The 20554-nt window shown below is 38.5% G+C and overlaps 1 protein-coding gene across 1 annotated transcript in view; it reads left to right on the top strand.

Annotated features, from left to right (window-relative positions):
* Positions 1 to 11546: 11546 nt before the first annotated feature.
* LOC121302608 (FRAS1-related extracellular matrix protein 2-like) overlaps positions 11547 to 20554 on the top strand; it is a 29225-nt gene continuing 20217 nt past the window's right edge. The window contains exons 1-2 of the mRNA XM_041232612.1: positions 11547 to 16710; positions 20419 to 20508. Of these exons, the coding sequence (XP_041088546.1) occupies positions 11679 to 16710; positions 20419 to 20508 (5122 nt within the window). The 5' untranslated portion in view covers positions 11547 to 11678. The remainder of the gene's footprint in view (positions 16711 to 20418; positions 20509 to 20554) is intronic.

The following is a 20554-nucleotide window of genomic DNA, read 5'->3' as shown; positions in this document are numbered from 1 at the left end:
ATGAATCATATCTGCAAACTTTGTTGTAAAGTTCATTGTGAAGCAATTTTTCCATATGCTTCATGTTTTACATACCGATAAAAATGTATACGTTAAACTTAAGTAGCCTACATGAGAGTATAGAAATATTTTTTTACAAACCAAGAATATTAAATTAAGCGCTGATGAGTTTACACATATCCCATTGTATTATTTGATTTTAAGCATACAGCTCAACCTTCAGTGAATGTACAAAAGCTTGGACAGCAACAAAGTCAGCTTTCTAATAATATGGAATAATGTATCTCTATCGCGTCAAGCAGGAGTGGTTATGAGACAGAGAGATGAGTGACTCGCTGGAGTGGCTAATCCAGAGCAAGAAGGACTTTGTGAGGGAGCAGGAACAAGCCAGGACCAGTGTGGAGATGAGTTCTGGCCAGCACTGAAAGACGGCGCCCACCGGCAGCAGAGCGCATAGGGCCCGGCTGGGTCCTGCAGAGCGCCGCGCCAGATATTCAGAACCAGGAGAGACTGCAGGCCACCCAAACTGACAGCGGCGATAGTGCAGCAAGATGGCGGCATGCAACTCGTCCAAGAACGGGAAGATGATCTGAACCCCATCAACCACCGGCGGGAAATGAGAAGGGGCCCGATGTAAAAGGGGAAACATCGGCCCGAGTCTTCAAACCCAACCCAATTGCCAGCTCGCCAGTCATCGTAGGGAGGACCAGTATCGGGGCACACATCCACTGTCACCCTGGTCAGGCCCGACATATTCCAGTGAGCCGACATGACCAGCCGAGCTAAAGTGGCGCCCACAGCAGTACAACTCCAGACAGTGACAGGCCAGCTATCTCCAATGCGAGGGATAGGGCTACTGCAGCTGGGTCTGGATGAGGCCAAGAGGTCTGGTTCGCGGAAATGCGGGAGTGCATCCTGGAACTCAACTTTCTACAGCAGACGAGAGGACAGCTGGACCTTCGGAGTGGGGCCGACACTACAACCCTGGTGCTACAGACTTCGCGGGCACCCTGGTCAATGCCAGCCCCACTACAACACCAGAGTCCATGAGCCCTTTCAAGGGCACCTGCAGACGGCACCATCTAGGGGTGAAGCACTGATGGAAAGCCAAAGCGTCCGTTGCCCTTACCACCAACCAAGCCCCAACGAGCACCAGCCCTTTCAAGGGCTCCTGCAAAAGGCATGACCCCAGAGCAGAGCGACAGCAGAGAGCAAGCGTAGCCATGGCTGCCATCACCATCGACCTTCCTCTCCCAAACCAAACTCCAGTGAGCGCCAGCCCTTTCAAGGGCTCCTGCAAAAGGCTCCGCCCAAACTGAAAAGAATTCCAACACAGAACTTTTGAACTGGTAGGAAACAATTGCTCACCAACAACAGTCCTTAGGGTATTGTGATTAATGAGAATTAACACAAGGTTGGGCATTCAATTCTCAAATCACACACTGCCCCATTAATTATTCTATATTTATTGTTTAGGTATGACACTGACTGGTGGCACAAAAAATAAATCAAAGTCACCTCTCAAAGTGATTTAGAGTCTTGTGCTTGTCTAAAGCTGGTACCGTTAGCCATAGAAATAAAAATAAGCTAGAAATAGATTATCTTTAGCATAGAGATTGCATTGGCAGCTAGAACAGACTGAAAATAACAATAATTTCATGACAGGGCATGCCAAATATTTGAAGACAAGCTGTCTTTATAAAAATACTGCATGCATGGGCAGTGGAAATATAGCTTTAGAGTATTGGAGTTTCCTTTCTAGCCTCGATTATCCACCAGCCCACTTGCTAGAATTCATGCTAACACCTAGCAGGCTGTGAGTTTCCACATTTATCTTCCCCCTGAGGCTGTTTGTTGTCATAACTTTGCTGCTCTCCATACTTAATAAAACTCCCTGTCAGCTTGGCTTAATGAACCGTAACAGCTCTTGACATTTGATGTCTGAGCAATGTTCTTACTGCTTGTTGCAATCCTAACTTTTTGTGTCCTAGTTCATTTGAATTTTAGTTGCATTATTTGCACTTTCTGTATTTAAATATTAAGCTAGCATTGTAACCCTGTACTGCTCTGTAACACCTGTAAGTCACCTTGGATAAAGGCATCTGACAAATAAATAAATAAGTAAATAAGAAGAAGAAGAAGAAGAAGAAGAAGAAGAAGAAGAAGAAGAAGAAGAAGAAGAAGAAGAAGAATGAATGGAAGTAGTTCATCCCCTTACATGAACTACTCATAAGGTTAAAATTCAGACTTTCAGGATATTTTTCAGATCTTTCACAGTGGTTATTTTTCATGGTGTCTGCTATATCAAAGGTTGCAGTGTGTCCAACAACTAAACTACTCTCAAACTCTTTATATGCCCTTGATCCATTGAAAGCGATCCTCTGTCAACACGGTGACAATGTTATGATCAGTGAGTATGATTCTTCATGCCCATATTATTTTTTTTTTACTTTAATTGATTTATCCCACCTAGGTTGGCACATTTTCAAAGGTTTTCAGCATAAGATAGTGGGCACATTTTGGGCATCCCTGGTTTTAAACAATTGTTGCTTTGTACTTTATTTTGTCTGGCAACTCTGTCAAGTCCATCCGGTAACACTGCTAGCAAATCACTACCACACAGCTTGAATGTGTGGGCTACTGGGCAACTAGTTTTCTAGTTTAATACAAATTCTTTCAGTTTTACATCTAAGTGTCAGACAAACCAAATGTGTGTCGCAAAGCTGTACAGTGGTTCTGTACTAAGCCTTGGTGACAGCTTTAAGTAAAGGAGAATGGGAATTTTACTCTTATTGGTATGATGTAAAGCCCATTTGACAAAAATTATTCAAATTAGTAAATGGGAGAAATTTTAATTTGGTATAATTGTTACAGTATATATATATATAGACTTTGCTAATGGTAGGTAAGTAATGTATAATACAATAATGAAAATCCAAAACATTGTAGAGATGCTAATTTTACATGCAGAGGCATTTTAATAATCTAAACAGGAGCTGACCTTAGAATATTAAAATAGGGAAAATGTTTAGTTATAATAACCTTTTTAGGCTAAAAACATGATTAGCACTATATTTTAATCACGGAAGACCATTTAGTTCACTGCTGTGGACCAGGTATTACATTAGGTTCATTGCCAACAATGTGAAAGCCACTGTGCAAATAGCAAATGCTAGGTCCATATTTGAACAGTAGCACAGTATAAACATTGAACAAAATATCAAAGCAGACATACACTGGACGATTTACTATGAGTACTGTATGCAGTACAGAGTTTCTGCCTTTACAAAATGTCAGAAACAGTTCTGGTTATTGATAGCATTAACATTAGGATAATGAACCATTAAAATGAAACCCAACAGACGGTATTAACAGAGGGTAATATACAGGCACAAGCAAAACAATGTAATTATTGAAATAATACATTTTTAAGCAATACTTTGATTTAGGGCAGTAGAGAACACTACATATTACTCTTTCAACTAAATGTCTGAGTGTGATTTCAGTAGATCATCAAAACATTAACTAGAAATGTTTGTCTTCAACGTTGAAATGAGTAAGACTTCTCGTCAATTGTCATTTAATTTTATGTTTCATTTACTATTACTACAACAGGCTGATCATTACATCATTATCACATCTTCACTGGTGCTTCACTACCAGACCAACAACACCTAAAGGTGCAGCACAGAGTGCCCCACCTTCTTATTGTTCCTTATCCACCTGCATCAAGATGCACTGGCGAAAGCCTCTGCATCCCCCCAGATACAATGTACTGATATCTGGAATGATTGTGTTTTCAAGATTTACTGTTTACTCTATCATTTGAATAGTATGTTTCTAAATAACACTGCTGCTTTACTGAACCTGTGGGACAATACTTCCTCTATCTAGAAAAGAGCACAGAGATACGCTGTTTAGACCAAGAGCTGAACCACTGAACAAGAAATAGAATTCAAGGTCTCTAAATCACTGATCATTTTATAACATTAACTTTTAATTAGAAGTAAAACAAATGTGAAAGTTAATTAAGGACTGGAGTAAACTGATTGAATATGGCCTTATATGTCCTTTGTTTTAAACTTTAATATCTGATTCATATCATCCATTAGAAGAACATGACTCATTAAAAGGTTTAAAAGAAACATGACTTATCCAAACTGATTATATCCCATTTGATCATTTAAAAGAAAGGCATGTACTGTGAATTTGTGTGATGTTTATCCAGAACATTTGTATTTGAATCCATAATGGCTCTTCAAAATCATTAACATCGCCTTAGAGAAAAAGATTTTCCGCACACGCAGTAGTTATTGGATCCTATTACTTTCTTCAAGTCAAAAGAATCTTCCCAAAAGAATAACAATGACAGATTACAAGAAGATTAAAGAGCTGTCAGATTAAATAGTTTTTTTTTGTTTTTGTTTTTTTTTTTACAACAGCAATATACACATTCCATTGCATTTACCCAAGAATGATCCAATTTGTATTATATGTACTACATGTACCATAAGGTACTTTTTATGAAAAGCAGTGTTTTTCCCCATCCATGCTAAACACGTGTAGAATGTGACTTTATTACAAATCTGAAGACAGTCACATGCATAAAAACCTGCAGCTTTGGATGAACGAGGTTGGGTTGTTCAGAGGTGGAACTTAAGGTAAAGAGAACTAGAGAAATACAATAGCAATTGCTACTCATGCTGCTTTAAAACCAGCACGATACTTGTTTATTCACAGTGGTTGTTTATTGTCTGTTTAAAACCAGCACAGTGCTTGTTTATTCACAGTGGCTGTCTATTGTCTGTTTAAAACCAGCACAGTACTTGTTTATTCACAATGGGTGTTTATTGTCTTTTTAAAACCAGCATGATACTTGTTCATTCACAATGGATGTTTATTGTCTGTTTAAAACCAGCACGATACTTGTTTATTCACAGTGGGTGTTTACTGTCTGTCTGTTTTGGCCAAAGTGCGTTTTGTTTTGTAAAGTGCTTTTGTTTGTTTAAACTTTTTATTTTATAATTAAACGTGCACATCATACCGTAATACTGTGTGAGAGTCCATTCATTTCCTGGTCTGACATCGTCATAAAGCCATCCGGGTCACATATGCTGTCAGTATGTGGGATAACAATGCCTCCTCTTGTGTGTGAAGAGGAATTATTATTATTTTAAGAGGATGGAGGAGGGTCCGTGGTGCCTGCACTATGCAAAAGTGTGGCGCTACACCGGCGACTGTCCTTTCCAGGATGAAAAGGAAGCACCACCTGCCCACAAAAAGAGGGGGAGGTTCAAACATCCGGCACCCAAGAGGAAGCAGCCTATACCAGCTCTAGCGCCAAAAATGGAGAGGTATGAGGGCTGGCTGAAGGAACCCTGGTGGATATGAACAGAGTACTACACCGCTGAGCAGAATGACGAGGAGTGGTGTGCATACTGCCTGTGCATTTAATATAGCCAGGATTAACCAACAGGTCTTTACAGAAGTAATAGCCATTTCCATCTATGGATCAAATTTACTTTACTTTTGCAGACTGTACACTGCAGTGGATGTAAAGAGGCAACTGACCTTCAGTTCTCCTGAGCTTACAAATATAAAGACTGTTTGACTGATCTAACCTACATTACATGTCTATGGCAGGCAACTAGAAGTGAAAAGCAGCTCCTGAACTCATAGTCAAAGCTTAAAACAGAACTATCAACCTTAGCACAGACACCAAACATGTTAAACAGTATTTGAGTAAAAATAACCACTCAGAATGACTACAAACATCATAAAAATTTAAGAGGACAGTAAAAATAAAACGAAGAAAAAGTAGTTTGATGATCCCTGAGTGGTTCACCTTGTATAGGCACAATCGCGTGGCCAGGGCCCAGGGGAGTGCAGGACTGCATCCTGGCAGTGCGATCTTCATGTCCGCATGGAGTGCTGCATTGGCTCTAGCACTCATGCAGGTTAGAGATTTCACCACACTACAGCTGTCCCTTTTTGGCAGCTTGTCGGCATCTGCTCTCGAGCTAATGGACGGAAAGAGACAACTGACCTTCAGCTCTCCTGAACTGTAGTGGAGTATTGCTGTGGTAGGGGAGAGAAACTGGGGAGGGAATCAGGGGTGAAATATTATTTTTAAAAAGGAAGAAGAAAAGAAAATGTAAATTGAAACAAATTACTTTTAAAGTATTTCACAGAAAAGATCAAAGTACATTTACTGTAGGTCTTTAGTTGTCAAAAAACTGTTTTTTTTTAACAGTTGTACAAAAAATGTAACAGGTCTGTTAAACTAAAAGCTCAAGGCAACTTCAATTTACACTAATGTACACACTAATGTGTACTGAAGTCATGCAATTAGCACACAGCTGCTTTTAATAGGACCAATCTTGTAGTTACTAAGTGGCTTCTTACTGTATTTCACTTACAATAAACACCCAAAAATCAATTCTGCCCAAAATAAAGTCGAATGTTAATGCTTGCTTCATGCAAAAGTATGTAAAAAAGGTTTTTTTCCATACAATTAGTTACTTTTCAATAGGTAATTAGTTTCACAATTGACCTCAGCATCAGTCTATTGATGCAGAGCTCAGAAAGGATTCCTTCCTTTCACTTTTAACTCTTGCATTGTCTGCTGCACTCTGCTGCTGCTGGTAATCTCTGTGCTTTTTTTTCAGTCACTAATTAGATGAAAAGTTTACATGAACATATTGGAATTCATGCAGTGAATCAATATAAGGTAATCATTTCCTCAAAAGAGTTTTTTTTTTTACAGTGTATATATGTAAGGTTCCACTCACATTCCATACCACATTCTACAATGTACTGAGTTGATTTATTATCAACATTTTAGGTCTTTTTTCACATTACATTTGTTATTCCAGAAAGGTTAGCAATGTAAATTGAGAATTGTGAGTGAGCTGCAAAATTAAAGTGACAGCTCCCTAAATAGCGAAGTCCTCTCCAACACTGACCATAGGTTATCAAATTTGCAAACATTATATCTGCATATTACATCCTTTTTTTACATAGACCATTAATGGAGATGCTTTTCATTTAAAAACAAGGGAACCGAATTACATGTGGGCCTATATAGGGATGAGCTAAAAGCTGTAAAAGAGATGTTGTACTTATGTCTACAAAAGTGAAGTACATGTGATATCATTAATATCTTAGCAGAGATTTCAGGCCCACAAAAAAAACTTGATTTCAGCGCAGGAACATGCAAGCCCTGAGAAATATACAAGTTGCTTGCTCAAACAGGGGGAATGCTGTCATTAGAATGCAATCGATCACTATGTCCAGTACAGTACTTCCCTTACATGATCTGAGTTCTCAGTTGGTGTTGTGACTTATGTAGTGTATCACACAATATTGGCTAAAGGTATGAGTGATTTGTGAAATGGTACCACAGCGGAAACCCTTTCATTGTACCAATGGTATCACAATGGTATTAACTGCATTTGATTAGTAATCTGTTGGAGCACCATGGTACCAAATCAAAGCCAGTGTTCTATAGTGTCAGGACCATGTGTGCTCCAGATCCATTGTGCTGCTATTGATGATCATGTTCTGCTATGGTTCTGTTTGGGTTTCTAGTATAATACACTCATTTTAGTTAAGTAAGTTGTGTGGTTTTTTTTATGGGCTCTATTCACTGTATTGCATGAGTTATACATAGCCTTTTTATTTTCCATTCACAAATCTTAATAAAACAAAGTCATGTGTAAACAAATTGCTATTTTTCTCAACTTCAATGTTCAATCTTCCATTGTTTGCCACTACATGCAATATGCAGTTTATTTTCATATTTCTGGTACCCTTATTCAAAAAATATTTTAAATAGTTTAGGTGGCTTGATTATTTCTTCAGCAGGGAATCACTGAACATATAATAACACAAACTTTTAGCATACATTGTTTTACACCAGTGCTACCAGCTCCACCTCTTAAGACAAATTAGGCTTGAGCAACTGTTGTCTAATAAGATGATTTCCCTAATGAATGATCACAATACCATATGCCATCAGCACATTGATCAGAAAACAGAATAATTACAATATAATGTATTCATTACAGTAAAGTGTATATATGAAAAATTAATTTTAAAGAAACCGTTTGATTTAAAAAAAATTAAAAAAAAAGAACCCAATGATTTGTACTGATTTTGTGACCTCCAATATCTACACCTGATGAGACCCCCTAGACTGGAGCATCAGCTAACCAGTTACCTCAGGATCTCCCCTGATTAGAGAATATAAGGGGTCTGACACTGTGCTATGGGGCAGGTGCAGTGAGTTTAAAAACTGTACGTTCTCATTGGTTTAAAGGGATGCTTTACAGTATATCTTTCAATTTTTATAATACAGAATTCAAATGTTTACCTGTTTAATATAATTGTATGTGTATGTCCAATTATCTGCAATTGTTATATCTGCCTTATTCTCCAATAACACTCTCAACAGGGTGCAGAACCACCATGAAGAGCCGAAAGTGACAGCTCTGATTTTACATGGTGAGTACGTAACCATTCTTCTATGATTACTCCATCAAATTCCTTCAGGGAAGTTGGGATGTAGAAACTTGCACAGAGGACTGTTCCTTTCTTTCAGTCTTGGATATGACAGAGTCTGCCAGATCTGGGATCATTGCAATTGCAACTGAAACTGACCGTCAGGGAGATGCATTTACATGCCATCTACATACAAATAATTCAGTCATGTGAGGGTCTGCCTAGCTGCACCAGTGTGTGTGCAGATTTTTCTTATTTTTTTATCACCCATAGGGAATGAAATTCCTGTACACTGGATATACTGGGGTTGACCATATAGTATGTACAGTATGCATGTTACACTTTCAATGTTTTCCATATCTGGAATTGTGGAATTTCATCAAATTGTGTTGAAACTTGGTATTAACATTATTAAGCATCAGTTTCTGAAAATATGAAATTCTTGGAATATATTGAGGTGTCTGCCTGTCTGTCTGCACATCTTTTCACTGCTACTGTCATACTTGTTTATACTATCACTGTACATGCCTGCTGGAATCAACCTTAAAATCATGGCTACAGTATATGCACAATACACCTGAGCTGTTCTGGGTTTCAAAGTGCGGTCTAACTTTACCAAGCCTGGGATCCATTGTAATATCAACACTCATTCAGCACTGCTTTAGCTTATGAGTGTTCCAGACTTGAGATTCAAAGCAAAATTATGTATCCATCCATGGCAACCCTTGCAGTCATAAAGTAAATACAAGTTTGATAACCCTGTACTGAAATTCCTTTGCACGTGTTGGAATCACTCCAACAGATTACCTAAAGAATGTCTGCATATGTCACATAATAGGTCGGTATGCATTTAATTATCTAATTATATAAATGCTGTGGGGAGAACCCATTGAAGTAAGAAAGGCCTGGCTGTGATTTAGGAGATTAAACAAGCATTTAGAAGAATTCTAACAAAGTCCGAATTGGTTTGTAAAGGTTTTGACAGTTAAAGCAATGGGCTTCATTTTAACCTCAGTAACATGCAAAGGAAGACCCAGCTACACCTGACATGAGCTGCTAATTATTCTGATTAAAGTGAAGCCTGATGTTTAATGGATAATAGGGATTTACTGTCTTGCTCATCCACTGAGAAGTACCTCATCTATCATCCATTTTTACAAGCTTACAGATTATAATGTATAGTATAATGAACGTGGGTATTCTGCAGGGATAAAGTAAATGCATCTAAAGATTATATAATGTTCCAGCTCATCCCCTGTAGAATGTGAAATAACACCATGCTTTGTCCAGAAACAACCAAGGGTAGGACAGTATTGTCCATTAACTCCACACAGAACACTTGCTCGTTAAATATAATGGTTATCAAAAAGGTAAGCTGCTCTGCAAATTAATTATTTTATATCAGCTTGTATCCTGCACCCCATTCTATACTGTATGTTGTGTCTTCCTTCAGCAACCCAAATATTATGACTCTACTCACAGTTTATACACAGTGTGATCCACACCGCCTTCTTCAAGCTATCTTACAGTATACAAGTCATACAATATAATACCGGTAGAGGCTATTATTTAATATAGAATTATGTTACTAGCACTGAACAAGACAGGGGGAACACAACGACACAATAAAAAAATGCACATATCAGCTTCAACAGTGCCCCCAAAGATATATTGTTCTATTACATTATCCTGTTCACCATGGCTTTTTCTGTACAGCTACCAATGTATTTTGTGTCCCTCTGACGGGTAGTGGTCGAAGGCCTAATATGGTTCTGATTGAAAATACTTGAAAAGAAACCAAAACAAAAAAAAAACAGATGTGCTAAATATTCAACTTACTTGCTTTATAACTGACCCGATGCTCTTGTGAGTGTCAATAACGACAAGATGGTCCCTTATCTGCTCCATTGGGCCCAATACTGGAAAATACAATTAAATCACAATGTGTGACTGTACAGTAGACTGGACTACGGTAGCATTGTGCTGCTCAGTGAATTAATGTAACTTCTAGTTCCTGATTTTTCTTTTTTTTCAAAACATCTACAATATAATTTTTATTTAAAATATATAAATTAGCGTACAAGCTCTTTGTCTCTTTTTTTAAAATGAGTTTTTTTTTTTTTTTTTTTTAATTCTTACTGGTGACATCTTACAGAAACTGCCCATGAGTACAATTTCTTGACATAATGTATCAACTTTCCTAAATAAAAAGACTTATCTTTACAGTTATCTGTAAACAATTATGCTTTAAATAAAGTTAAAGACAATAGCAAGGATCTCTTAAAACACATTTAACTAAAATCAGCCACAAGAGGGCACAATACATTTATTAACTCGTTCGTCTCCACTAATGTGAAATAGACAAATAAATAACCAAATTAATTAATTAAAAGCAAGAAAGAAAACAACTGGTTTTTAATCGTTTTCTATACCGTACGTCTACGAAAGACTATATTAAAAAAATGACATTTCTGTTGAATTGCTTTTCATCTCGAAAAACTACAGAAACGTACCGCAGTTGTAATGGTAATACTTGGTAATATTGTGGTTGTAATGGTATGGTAATACATGGTAATATTGTAACCAAGCAGTTAATAATATGTTACTAATGCTAACCGTTTTGATAACGGTAATTAATTAAGAATTACCCATCTCGTGACAGATCGTTTTAACATCCCACACACTTTCTATTTTGATACACGTACTATTTGTGCCTGTTTGACAACTTTTTTTTTTTTTTAATGAAAAGTTTTGAACTAAAATCTCAGTATTTCTATGCCAAAACCTCAATCACTATTTAGTTTTTCTGCTATAATTTTATTAGCATTTCCACAACTCATGTCTCTGGGCTACCTCACTCAACCTGCTGCAGTTTCACTTCGCTCCTCCCCTTGTGATCGACACGGCCACTGCCCAGTTACAACTTGAGAACCCAATTACAATGCAAATATCACCCAATCGCTTGTGAAAGAGGGCGTGATTTCCTCGCTCCAGGTTTCAAAGTCACTGAAGTTTAATAACTAGTGCAGTTTCTGAAACGGAGTGCAGTGTCTCCCTGCTGCAGTGACTGCAGGAGTATTCAACAGTTTTTCTTTCTTTTCTTAACTTTCTTTTTTTATTTTTTGCGGGGCCGTACTACACAAAGTGTGGCATCCGCATAGGACACTGGTTTACAGATGGATGTTAAAATGCATTTACAGCAGCAACGAACTGCACCTTTGACTTTTGCATTTTCTTGCAGTCTGCTGCTGATTGCAGTGGCGCTGACAGGTAACGCAAAGGCACAACACTTTGACAGTTTTGGATTATCATACGGGTTCCGGTCGGGACCGTCTGAAGATGCTATATTGGTTGCCAACAATGGAATAAGAGTGCCGTTTGGAAAATCTGTTTTTATTGATCCGATCAATGATCTGGTGATCCAGGTTCAACCGGGAGATAGATGCAGCATTATAGTACTGGAGAATGACCCTCTAACACAGAGACCGGGACAGCTGACACCTAAAAAGTTTCCTTGTGACTTTGGCCATAATGACGTGAAGTATTCGCATTTCGGGTCTAGAAGCCCTTCCAAGGACAGAGTAAAATTGCAACTCAGGTATGATACCCAGACTGATACTATTATTATACCGTTTATGATGGAAGTTGAGGTGGTTTTTACCCAGTTGGAGATCCTAACTAGAAACATGCCTCTGACAGTGGAGAAGCTGCTTGGCACTAGTAATCCTATTGACAGAAAAGTTTTGGAGTTTACTTATGATAGAAATTCTGCGGTGTGCAAGATTACTACTTTAACAAGCGCAAGTGGACTCCCCAGATATGGAAAGCTGATTAATGATGCAAGAGCTGGAAAGATGGTGGACTGCGATGAGTTTGTAAAACTAGATGTACGCTACCAGCATACATCTGTCATCAGATCACCAAACAGGGACTATATACCTATGGTTGTGGAGCTGCAGGACAAAGAGGGCAACCTGCTCAAACAAGAGTATTTCCAAATGATGGTCCGCATTAGAGAAGGGGAGGAAAACACTGCACCAAAGCCAAGTTTTGTAGCTATGATGATGATGGAAGTGGACCAGTTTGTTATGACAGCTATAACCCCTGACATGCTGGCAGCAGAAGACACTGAGTCTGACCCTGATGATTTAATCTTTAACATCACCTCCTCGCTGTCTTCTGAGCAAGGCTATATTGTGAGTACTGATGATAGAAATTTGCCCATAACTTCTTTTCATCAGGGGGACCTTAAAGATTTAAAAATAGCCTACAAGCCTCCCTCAGAGGACTCTCAAGTGGAGAGGATTTTCCAAATTGAGTTTGAAATTGTGGACACAGAAGGAGCTGTGTCAGACCCCTTTGCCTTCATGATTGTTGTAAAGCCCATGAATACGCTTGCACCTGTTGTGACAAGGAACACTGGTCAGCTGTTATATGAAGGTCAGTCCAGGCCATTGGCCAGTTCACAGAATCTACAAATTAGTGATGAGGATAACTTGGATGAAGTCAGGGTGACTGTTATTGATGGGCTGAGGCATGGGCAGCTGACTATCCTAGGTTCAAGGAGAAAATTCTTCACTCCAGCTGACCTTGATACAGGTGTAGTTATTTACCAACATGATGGGAGTGATACGTACAGTGACAACATCATCTTTAGGATGACAGATGGCAAACATGAAGTTGAGTTTCTGTTTCCAATTACCATTGTGCCAACCGATGACGAGCCACCGTTTATAAATGCCAACACTGGACTTGTACTGTCTAAGAATGAAATGGTGCCAATCTCCCCATTTGTGTTAAGTGCTACTGACATTGACTCTGAAGATTCCACCATAAGGTTTACAATTGAACCGCCGTTCTCCACTATCGGAGAGGTTGTACTTCGTCAGTCAGAAGCCCCTGAAGACCGCTCATCTTGGACATTTATAGCAGATGATGAGGTTTTTGAAAAAGTAGTGACAGAATGGCTCCAGCAGGATATTATGTCAGGAAAGTTGTTTTATAGGCACGTGGGACCTCATAGCACCAGCACTGTAATGGATCAGTTTGTATTTCGGGTTCAAGATGACAATGACCCCCCAAACCAGTCAGGTGAAAACACTTTTATTGCCAAAATTCTGCCAGTAGATGACATCCCTCCTGAACTGTACAGTGGAACTTCTTTAAATATGATTGTACAGGAATACAAACTGACACACTTTAGAAAGAAGTACCTGCGCTATACTGATTTAGACTCTGATGACAGAGATTTGAAATACACTATAATTACACCACCAACTGACACTGATGAAAATAACCCTGTTGTGCTTGGATATATTGTTTTAACAGACAGCCCTGACATGATAGTAACTGAATTTACTCAAGCACAAATCAACCATCACAAAATTGCTTATAAGCCCCCAGACCTAGAATTAGGAATCACTGCCCATGTGCTTCAGTTCCAGTACACAGTTGAAGACACAGCTGGAAACAGTGTTGAGGGTACATTTACCATCTTTCTTCAGCCAGTTGACAACAAGCCTCCTCAGATTACTAACACTGGCTTCACTGTTTTTGAAAGGGGCACTCACATCATCACAAGTGCAGAACTCGATACTAGTGATGCAGACACTGACAGCAAATATATATCATTTACACTAACCCAGCCTCCGCTGCATGGTCATGTTCAATATACTGACACTTATATCACTGAAGGAGATGCATTCAACTTAAATGACATTGCCAGTGGCAGAATAGCTTACATCCATGACGGGTATGAGTCCACTAGTGATTCATTTAAATTAGATGTCAGTGATGGAGTACATGTTGTCACAATCACTATCCGAGTCAATGTACGTCCCATAGATGATGAAGTACCAACCATTATGCTCCCAGCTGGCACAATTGGGTCCTATATAGATGTTTTGGAAAATGGAGCCACTGAGATCACAACCAATGTTATTCAGGGAAGAGATGAGGACACTGATGACCTCATGCTGACTTTTATTGTTGAAGACCGCCCTCTTCTTGGAGAAATCTTAGTAAATGGACTCCCTACTGAAAGATTTACACAGGGTGACATCATCAATGGGGTTGTGGTTTACGCACATACAAGTGGGGAGATCGGCCTTGATAAGCAGGAGGATTATTTCAACTTGACCCTTTCTGACTTGTCTGATGAATGGAACGTCGGGGGTAATAAAGTCCAAGGAGTTCGAGTACAGGTCACCATCCTTCCAGTTGATAGCCAAGCTCCAGAGGTGACTGTGGGCCAGCAGTTCACTGTAGTAGAAGGTGAAAAAAATGTAATTGAGCTTGAGCATGTAAGTGCTGAAGATATTGATACTGCCAGTGATGACATTCTTTGTACAATTATAGTCCAGCCAACTTCTGGCTATGTAGAGAACATCTCACCAGCACCTGGTTCTGAGAAGTCACGTTCAGGGACTGCCATTAGTGCTTTTACAATGAAGGACATTCGTCTTGGACATATTTATTATGTCCAAAGTATTCACAAAGGTGTTGAACCAGTTGAAGACAGATTTACTTTCCGTTGCTCTGATGGGATTAATTTTTCACAAAGACATTTCTTCCCCATTGTTATCATCCCATCTAATGACGAAAAGCCTGAAATCTTTATGAGAGAATTTGTTGTAATGGAAGGCATGAACATTGTAATTGACACTCCAATTCTTAATGCTGTAGATTCTGATATACCTGCTGATGATTTAATGTTTATTATTACTAAACCACCAAAGCATGGTTTCATTGTCAATCAGTTAACCACAGGTACAGTTCCAGTCAACAACTTTACCCTTGACCAGATCAAGGAGAGCTCCAGTATTGTTTATGAACATGATGACTCTGAGACCACAGAAGACAGCTTTGATGTCATACTTACTGATGGGAAGCACACAGTGGAGAAAACAGTTATCATTATGGTTATTCCTGTGGATGATGAAACACCAAGAATGACTATTAATGATGGACTGGAAATTGAGATAGGGGAAAGCAAAATAATTACTAATAAAGTCCTAAAGGCTACTGATCTGGATTCTGAAGACAAAACATTGACCTACATTATTCGCTATGGCCCTGGCCAAGGTCTACTGCAAAAGCAGACACCTTCAGGTAGCTTTGAAAATATTACTGTGGGAATGAACTTTACCCAAAATCAAGTGGACAACAATCTAATTGTGTACTTTCACAATGGACAAGAAGGTGTTCGTGATCTCATCAAATTTGATGTCACTGATGGCATAAATCCTCTTATTGATAGATACTTTTACATCACAGTTGGCAGCATTGATATGATTTTTCCTGATGTAATCAGTAAAGGGGTGTCTTTAAAAGAAGGGGGGAGGGTGACTCTCACAACAGATTTGCTCAGCACCAGTGACCTGAACAGCCCTGATGAAAACCTGGAATTCACCATCACCAGAGCCCCTGTACGTGGGCATTTGGAGTGCACAGATACACCTGGAGTGCCCATTTCTTCATTTACACAACTCCAGCTAGCTGGCAACAAAGTGTACTACATTCATACATCCGATGACGAAGTGAAGATGGACAGTTTTGAGTTTGAGGTCACTGATGGGTATAACCCAGTGTTTCGTACTTTCAGGGTGTCCATCACAGACGTGGACAACAAGAAACCTGTGCTTACAGTGCATGACCTAGTGGTCACTGAGGGTGAGAACAAACTCATCACACCCTTTGAGCTCACTGTAGAAGACAGAGATACACCTGACCACTTCTTGAAGCTCACTATCACCCAAGTGCCAGTACATGGCCGACTGCTGTACAACAGCACTAGACCGGTAACCTCATTTACCAAGCAGGACTTAAATGAGAATCTGATTAGCTACAAGCATGATGGCACAGAGTCCGCAGAAGATAGCTTCTCATTTACTGTCACTGACGGAACTCATACTGATTTCTACGTCTTTCCTGACACCATATTTGAAACCCGAAAACCGCAAATGATGAAGATCAGTATTATTTCAGTGGACAATGGTGTGCCCCAAATCATTGTGAACAAAGGTGCACCAACTCTGAGGATTCTGACTACTGGGCACCTTGGCTTTATGATTACAAGCAAGGCCTTAAAGGCAGAGGATAAAGACAGCACCCAGATCTCCCTGAAATTCAAAATCACAGTGGGTCCTGAACATGGCTACCTCATCAACATGGGGAAGGGAAACGACTCTATCACTGAATTTAGCCAAGGTAAGACTTTGAGACACTTTCATTACTATGGTAGGATTAACTACCAATTATAGCATTCCTGTTATGAATGGGGGGTATAAATTAGTGCTTTAGAAATTAAAAAGTTAATTAAATGAATTTGTTATTTCTATAATCATTTTACATTCCATGAAGTGCTTCTTCACTGAAAACGCTATTTAATGAAATATGCTAAATGCAACATGTGTAACTACTTAAGAAGTGTCATTACTGTGAATATATATACATACACTGACTGAACTACACACTTGCATACACTATGTGGGTGAAAAACTATAAAAACAGTGCATTTTATGATCTGCTGTCTTTAAAGTTAGCATTTAAACTCCCCTTGATCTGATCACCTATACAAACTACTTCCACACCCCCCTGAGCTGTTGATAAAATTAGTTGTACTGTACTAAACTTCAAGGACACACATTGAGGATTGTACTGTAATGCTTATTGATTTAGAATGAAAAAGTGCTGAAAGAATGATCAAATTTAACAAGCCACTAAATAAGTCTTCCTTATTTTAGCCAAAGATTATTACCTTCCTGTGTAATTTACTCGGAGGGCTGTGGAGTGAGTGCAGTAAGTGGATTCAGTTGCTAAAAACAGGTGAATAGTCAGTATTTAATCCCTTGCAGAACTGAACTATATCAGGCCATGACTATTAGGTTGACATACAGTTTAACTATGCAGGTAAATACATTTTTAAATCTGCATAGTTTAATTGCTGCTCATTGTTGTCACTCATCTTGTCATCAAATGAGTGAAAGTCATTGTACTGTAAGTCCAGGACAGACACTTCCTGAATACAAATGTATGCACTGTTTTAGTTATGTGTTGTAATAGTCATGGTGGCTCCATCATTCTGATACAGTCCAGACCCCTATGTTCTTATACCTGCCAAAGCTTGTTGAATGATAATGTATTGTTTGTGTTGCCAAATTCTTTCCAACACTGGCTACAAAAACATGAGCACGTGGAAATAAAAGATGATTTATTTATTTCTGCAAATTAGTAAATCTTTTTTTTGGTATTTTTCACGATAATTTATACTGCTATTTTTTTGATAGTTTGGTATTTGGCAATACAGCATTGTATACAATGCAAGCAGCATTCTGAATTCATTTACTATTAAACTGTTTTTTAATTTATTATGCATCTTTTCATAAGTGCAGTAAGATTAGTTTTTTTTTTTGTCTTCTACATATTTTTGCTAATCAACTGTCCTCCTTTGTTACTATATTGCATATCTTGTATAATGCAAAAGTATTTTTTACTGTTCTTTTGAGCCTTTAATCTTCCTTTGCATAGTAAAAGTGGCACCTGTGAATAAATCTCATCACTCTATTTATGACCCTGGGAAATGCCAAAGCTGTTGCTCAAATGATATAAGCCAGACAATTACCTGGTGTCATGAAAACAGAGCAGGCTGGAAAAGTAATGATAGGTTGCTTTTATCACATATGATTCTGGCTTGCCAGTAAAGACAGAACAGAACAGTAATACGAGGACCTCTAGTCTGTTCCTACCAGTCAGGATATGGTGCCTGCCTTAACAAGAAGGGCAGCACATGTTATACAATTTGATAAGTCAGTGAAGAGATTTAGATGCCAATACTGTGGAATTAGATACAGGGCTGTGGTCAAGAGTAATTTAAATGACTTTAGTTGCTACTGTACAAGTAAGTTGATGTGTGTTTTGCTCACAAGACACAACCTGGGTAAATATAATATAAATATAATCACAACAAATATAGTACCCTAGGCCCCTACTTAAAACATTGGAATTAGAAGTTAAAATATCTGGGCTATGTTCTTCATGTTCAATTTTAGCATTCATCACATTTAAGCTGGGCTCACACTTATCCTGTTCAAAACTAAAAGTAGAACCAATGACTTTTTTGAGTAAATCTAACCTAGGTTTGTACTATTAGCAATGCATTAGACTTTGTCTTTGAATACAGTGGTATTGGATGGCGAAGGAGTAGCTTGGTTAATCTGGGAGGTAGACAGGTATATCCTTAAAGTTCATTGTGTTTTTCCCCTGGGTAAATGACATAGACAACACAAAGCAGACGTCGGCTCTGAAAATGTATTGCACCTTTTTATAAGGTATCAGTGTACTATAAAAAATTCACCCACAGTATTAAGGCATACATTTCCTTAAAATAGGTAATTATCTAGGTTAATTAAACAGTGAACATTCTAACAACCAGCCTGTAAATACAAGCAATCAGGTATATATCTTGGAAGGTCTTCAAATTCTCAACCAACTTAGACCCTATCATGTTCCAGCGTGTAACCATGCAAATTGAAACAGTTAAGGATGGGGGGGACAAACATTTTAACACAGAAAAGTGTACATATTGTAAAATACCGTTATTTAGGGTTGTTGAGGCAGTAAAAAAGAGGTTACAAATAGTAAGTAATTCAATAAAATAAATACACAACTTTATTTACAGATTCTGTCCACAAGCTGTTCTGCAGATAAAAGCAAAGATGTCAATATGATATGGGTGGATGTACGGACAGACAGACACCCACCTTTATCTCCAGAATCTAATGTTGTCACTATCTTAAACGAAATAATGTGTATACCAAGTTTCATAACAATTAGGTAAATGGTTCTCCAGATATGTACAACTGCCTCCACTATACCCCCTTCACGGGGGGATTTCATCTCCAGTGGTGAATAATAATAGTTTTCTTACATAGTGAAAATGTCATTTCTATTGGTGTTTTCTGTAAAACACGATCTGCTTAGCATGCTTTGATATGCTTACTTAGCTATACTGCTGCTGCAAGTATTAGCAGAAGTCGTGTCCATGTGACTCATTGAGTGACTCAGCATGCAGGTTTCAGAGGAGGAGGAAGCATGTGCTCCTGTCTCCAAATCCAAAACCAAAGCACCTTTGGGCAATAATAAAATGGACTACAGAGTCTGCTTTTTGTTAAAAGTAGTGTTCACAGAACTATAAATCTAAGAATGTGGTAAATGTAATTGTAGGACATTGCAGCAGGTAGAAGAAGCCGTCAAGTACACTATTTCTAGACACGGGTAGGCAATAAAGTGGCGATAGCCTTAGTTTGGAAGGTGCAAAAGCAGAGGACACCCACTATATCATTTTAGCTTTCTTAAATGCAGCAGTCTGTTCTTAGAAAGATGCAATGAGGATCCTGGTAATAATACCACAAGCATACACAGTTAGTCATTAATTTAGGTGCTTGATCGTGGTATGGTAGAATATGTCCAATGTCAGGTCCCTGTTGGTGCTTGTAAGGACAGAAATGTTTCAGCTACCGATTCCTCTGTTTGGAAGAAAAGTGGAAAATCAATAGAGATCAGCACTTATAGTTGCAGCACAGTCTGTTCAGGTGCGAAAGGGTTTTAAACAAAGAGAATGCAAGAGACATTACAGCTAAACATAAATTACAGACCACCTACAGAACATACAGCAAGTGAGTGACCGCTCTGATGAATCCCTTTCTGCTGGGCACGGTGTATTTTCCATGGTAAATTACCTGCTCACTCATTATAATCAGGTTTCAGGCTTTGACCCACTACTTAGGTGCATGGTATTTCTCTATGTACAGTTAGGACACCATAACAACACTCTAATATTATATACAGTGTTTGTAAATCTGTTTGTAAAGCTTTACATCATTGACCTTTTGCCTGATAACATTTTTTTGTTTTTAGCTGATATTGATGACATGAAGATTTGCTTTGTCTTAAGAGAGGGAGACAATGCTACAAGTGACATCTTCTACTTCACTATTGAAGACAGTGGTAAGTAGCTATTTTATCATTTGATAAATCTTTGCGCTCTTCTAAA

This window comes from Polyodon spathula, chromosome 30, assembly GCF_017654505.1.
Source record: "Polyodon spathula isolate WHYD16114869_AA chromosome 30, ASM1765450v1, whole genome shotgun sequence".
Taxonomy (NCBI): domain Eukaryota; kingdom Metazoa; phylum Chordata; class Actinopteri; order Acipenseriformes; family Polyodontidae; genus Polyodon; species Polyodon spathula.
Note: the sequence above shows the minus strand (reverse complement) of the source record. Positions and strands in the feature narration are given on the sequence as shown.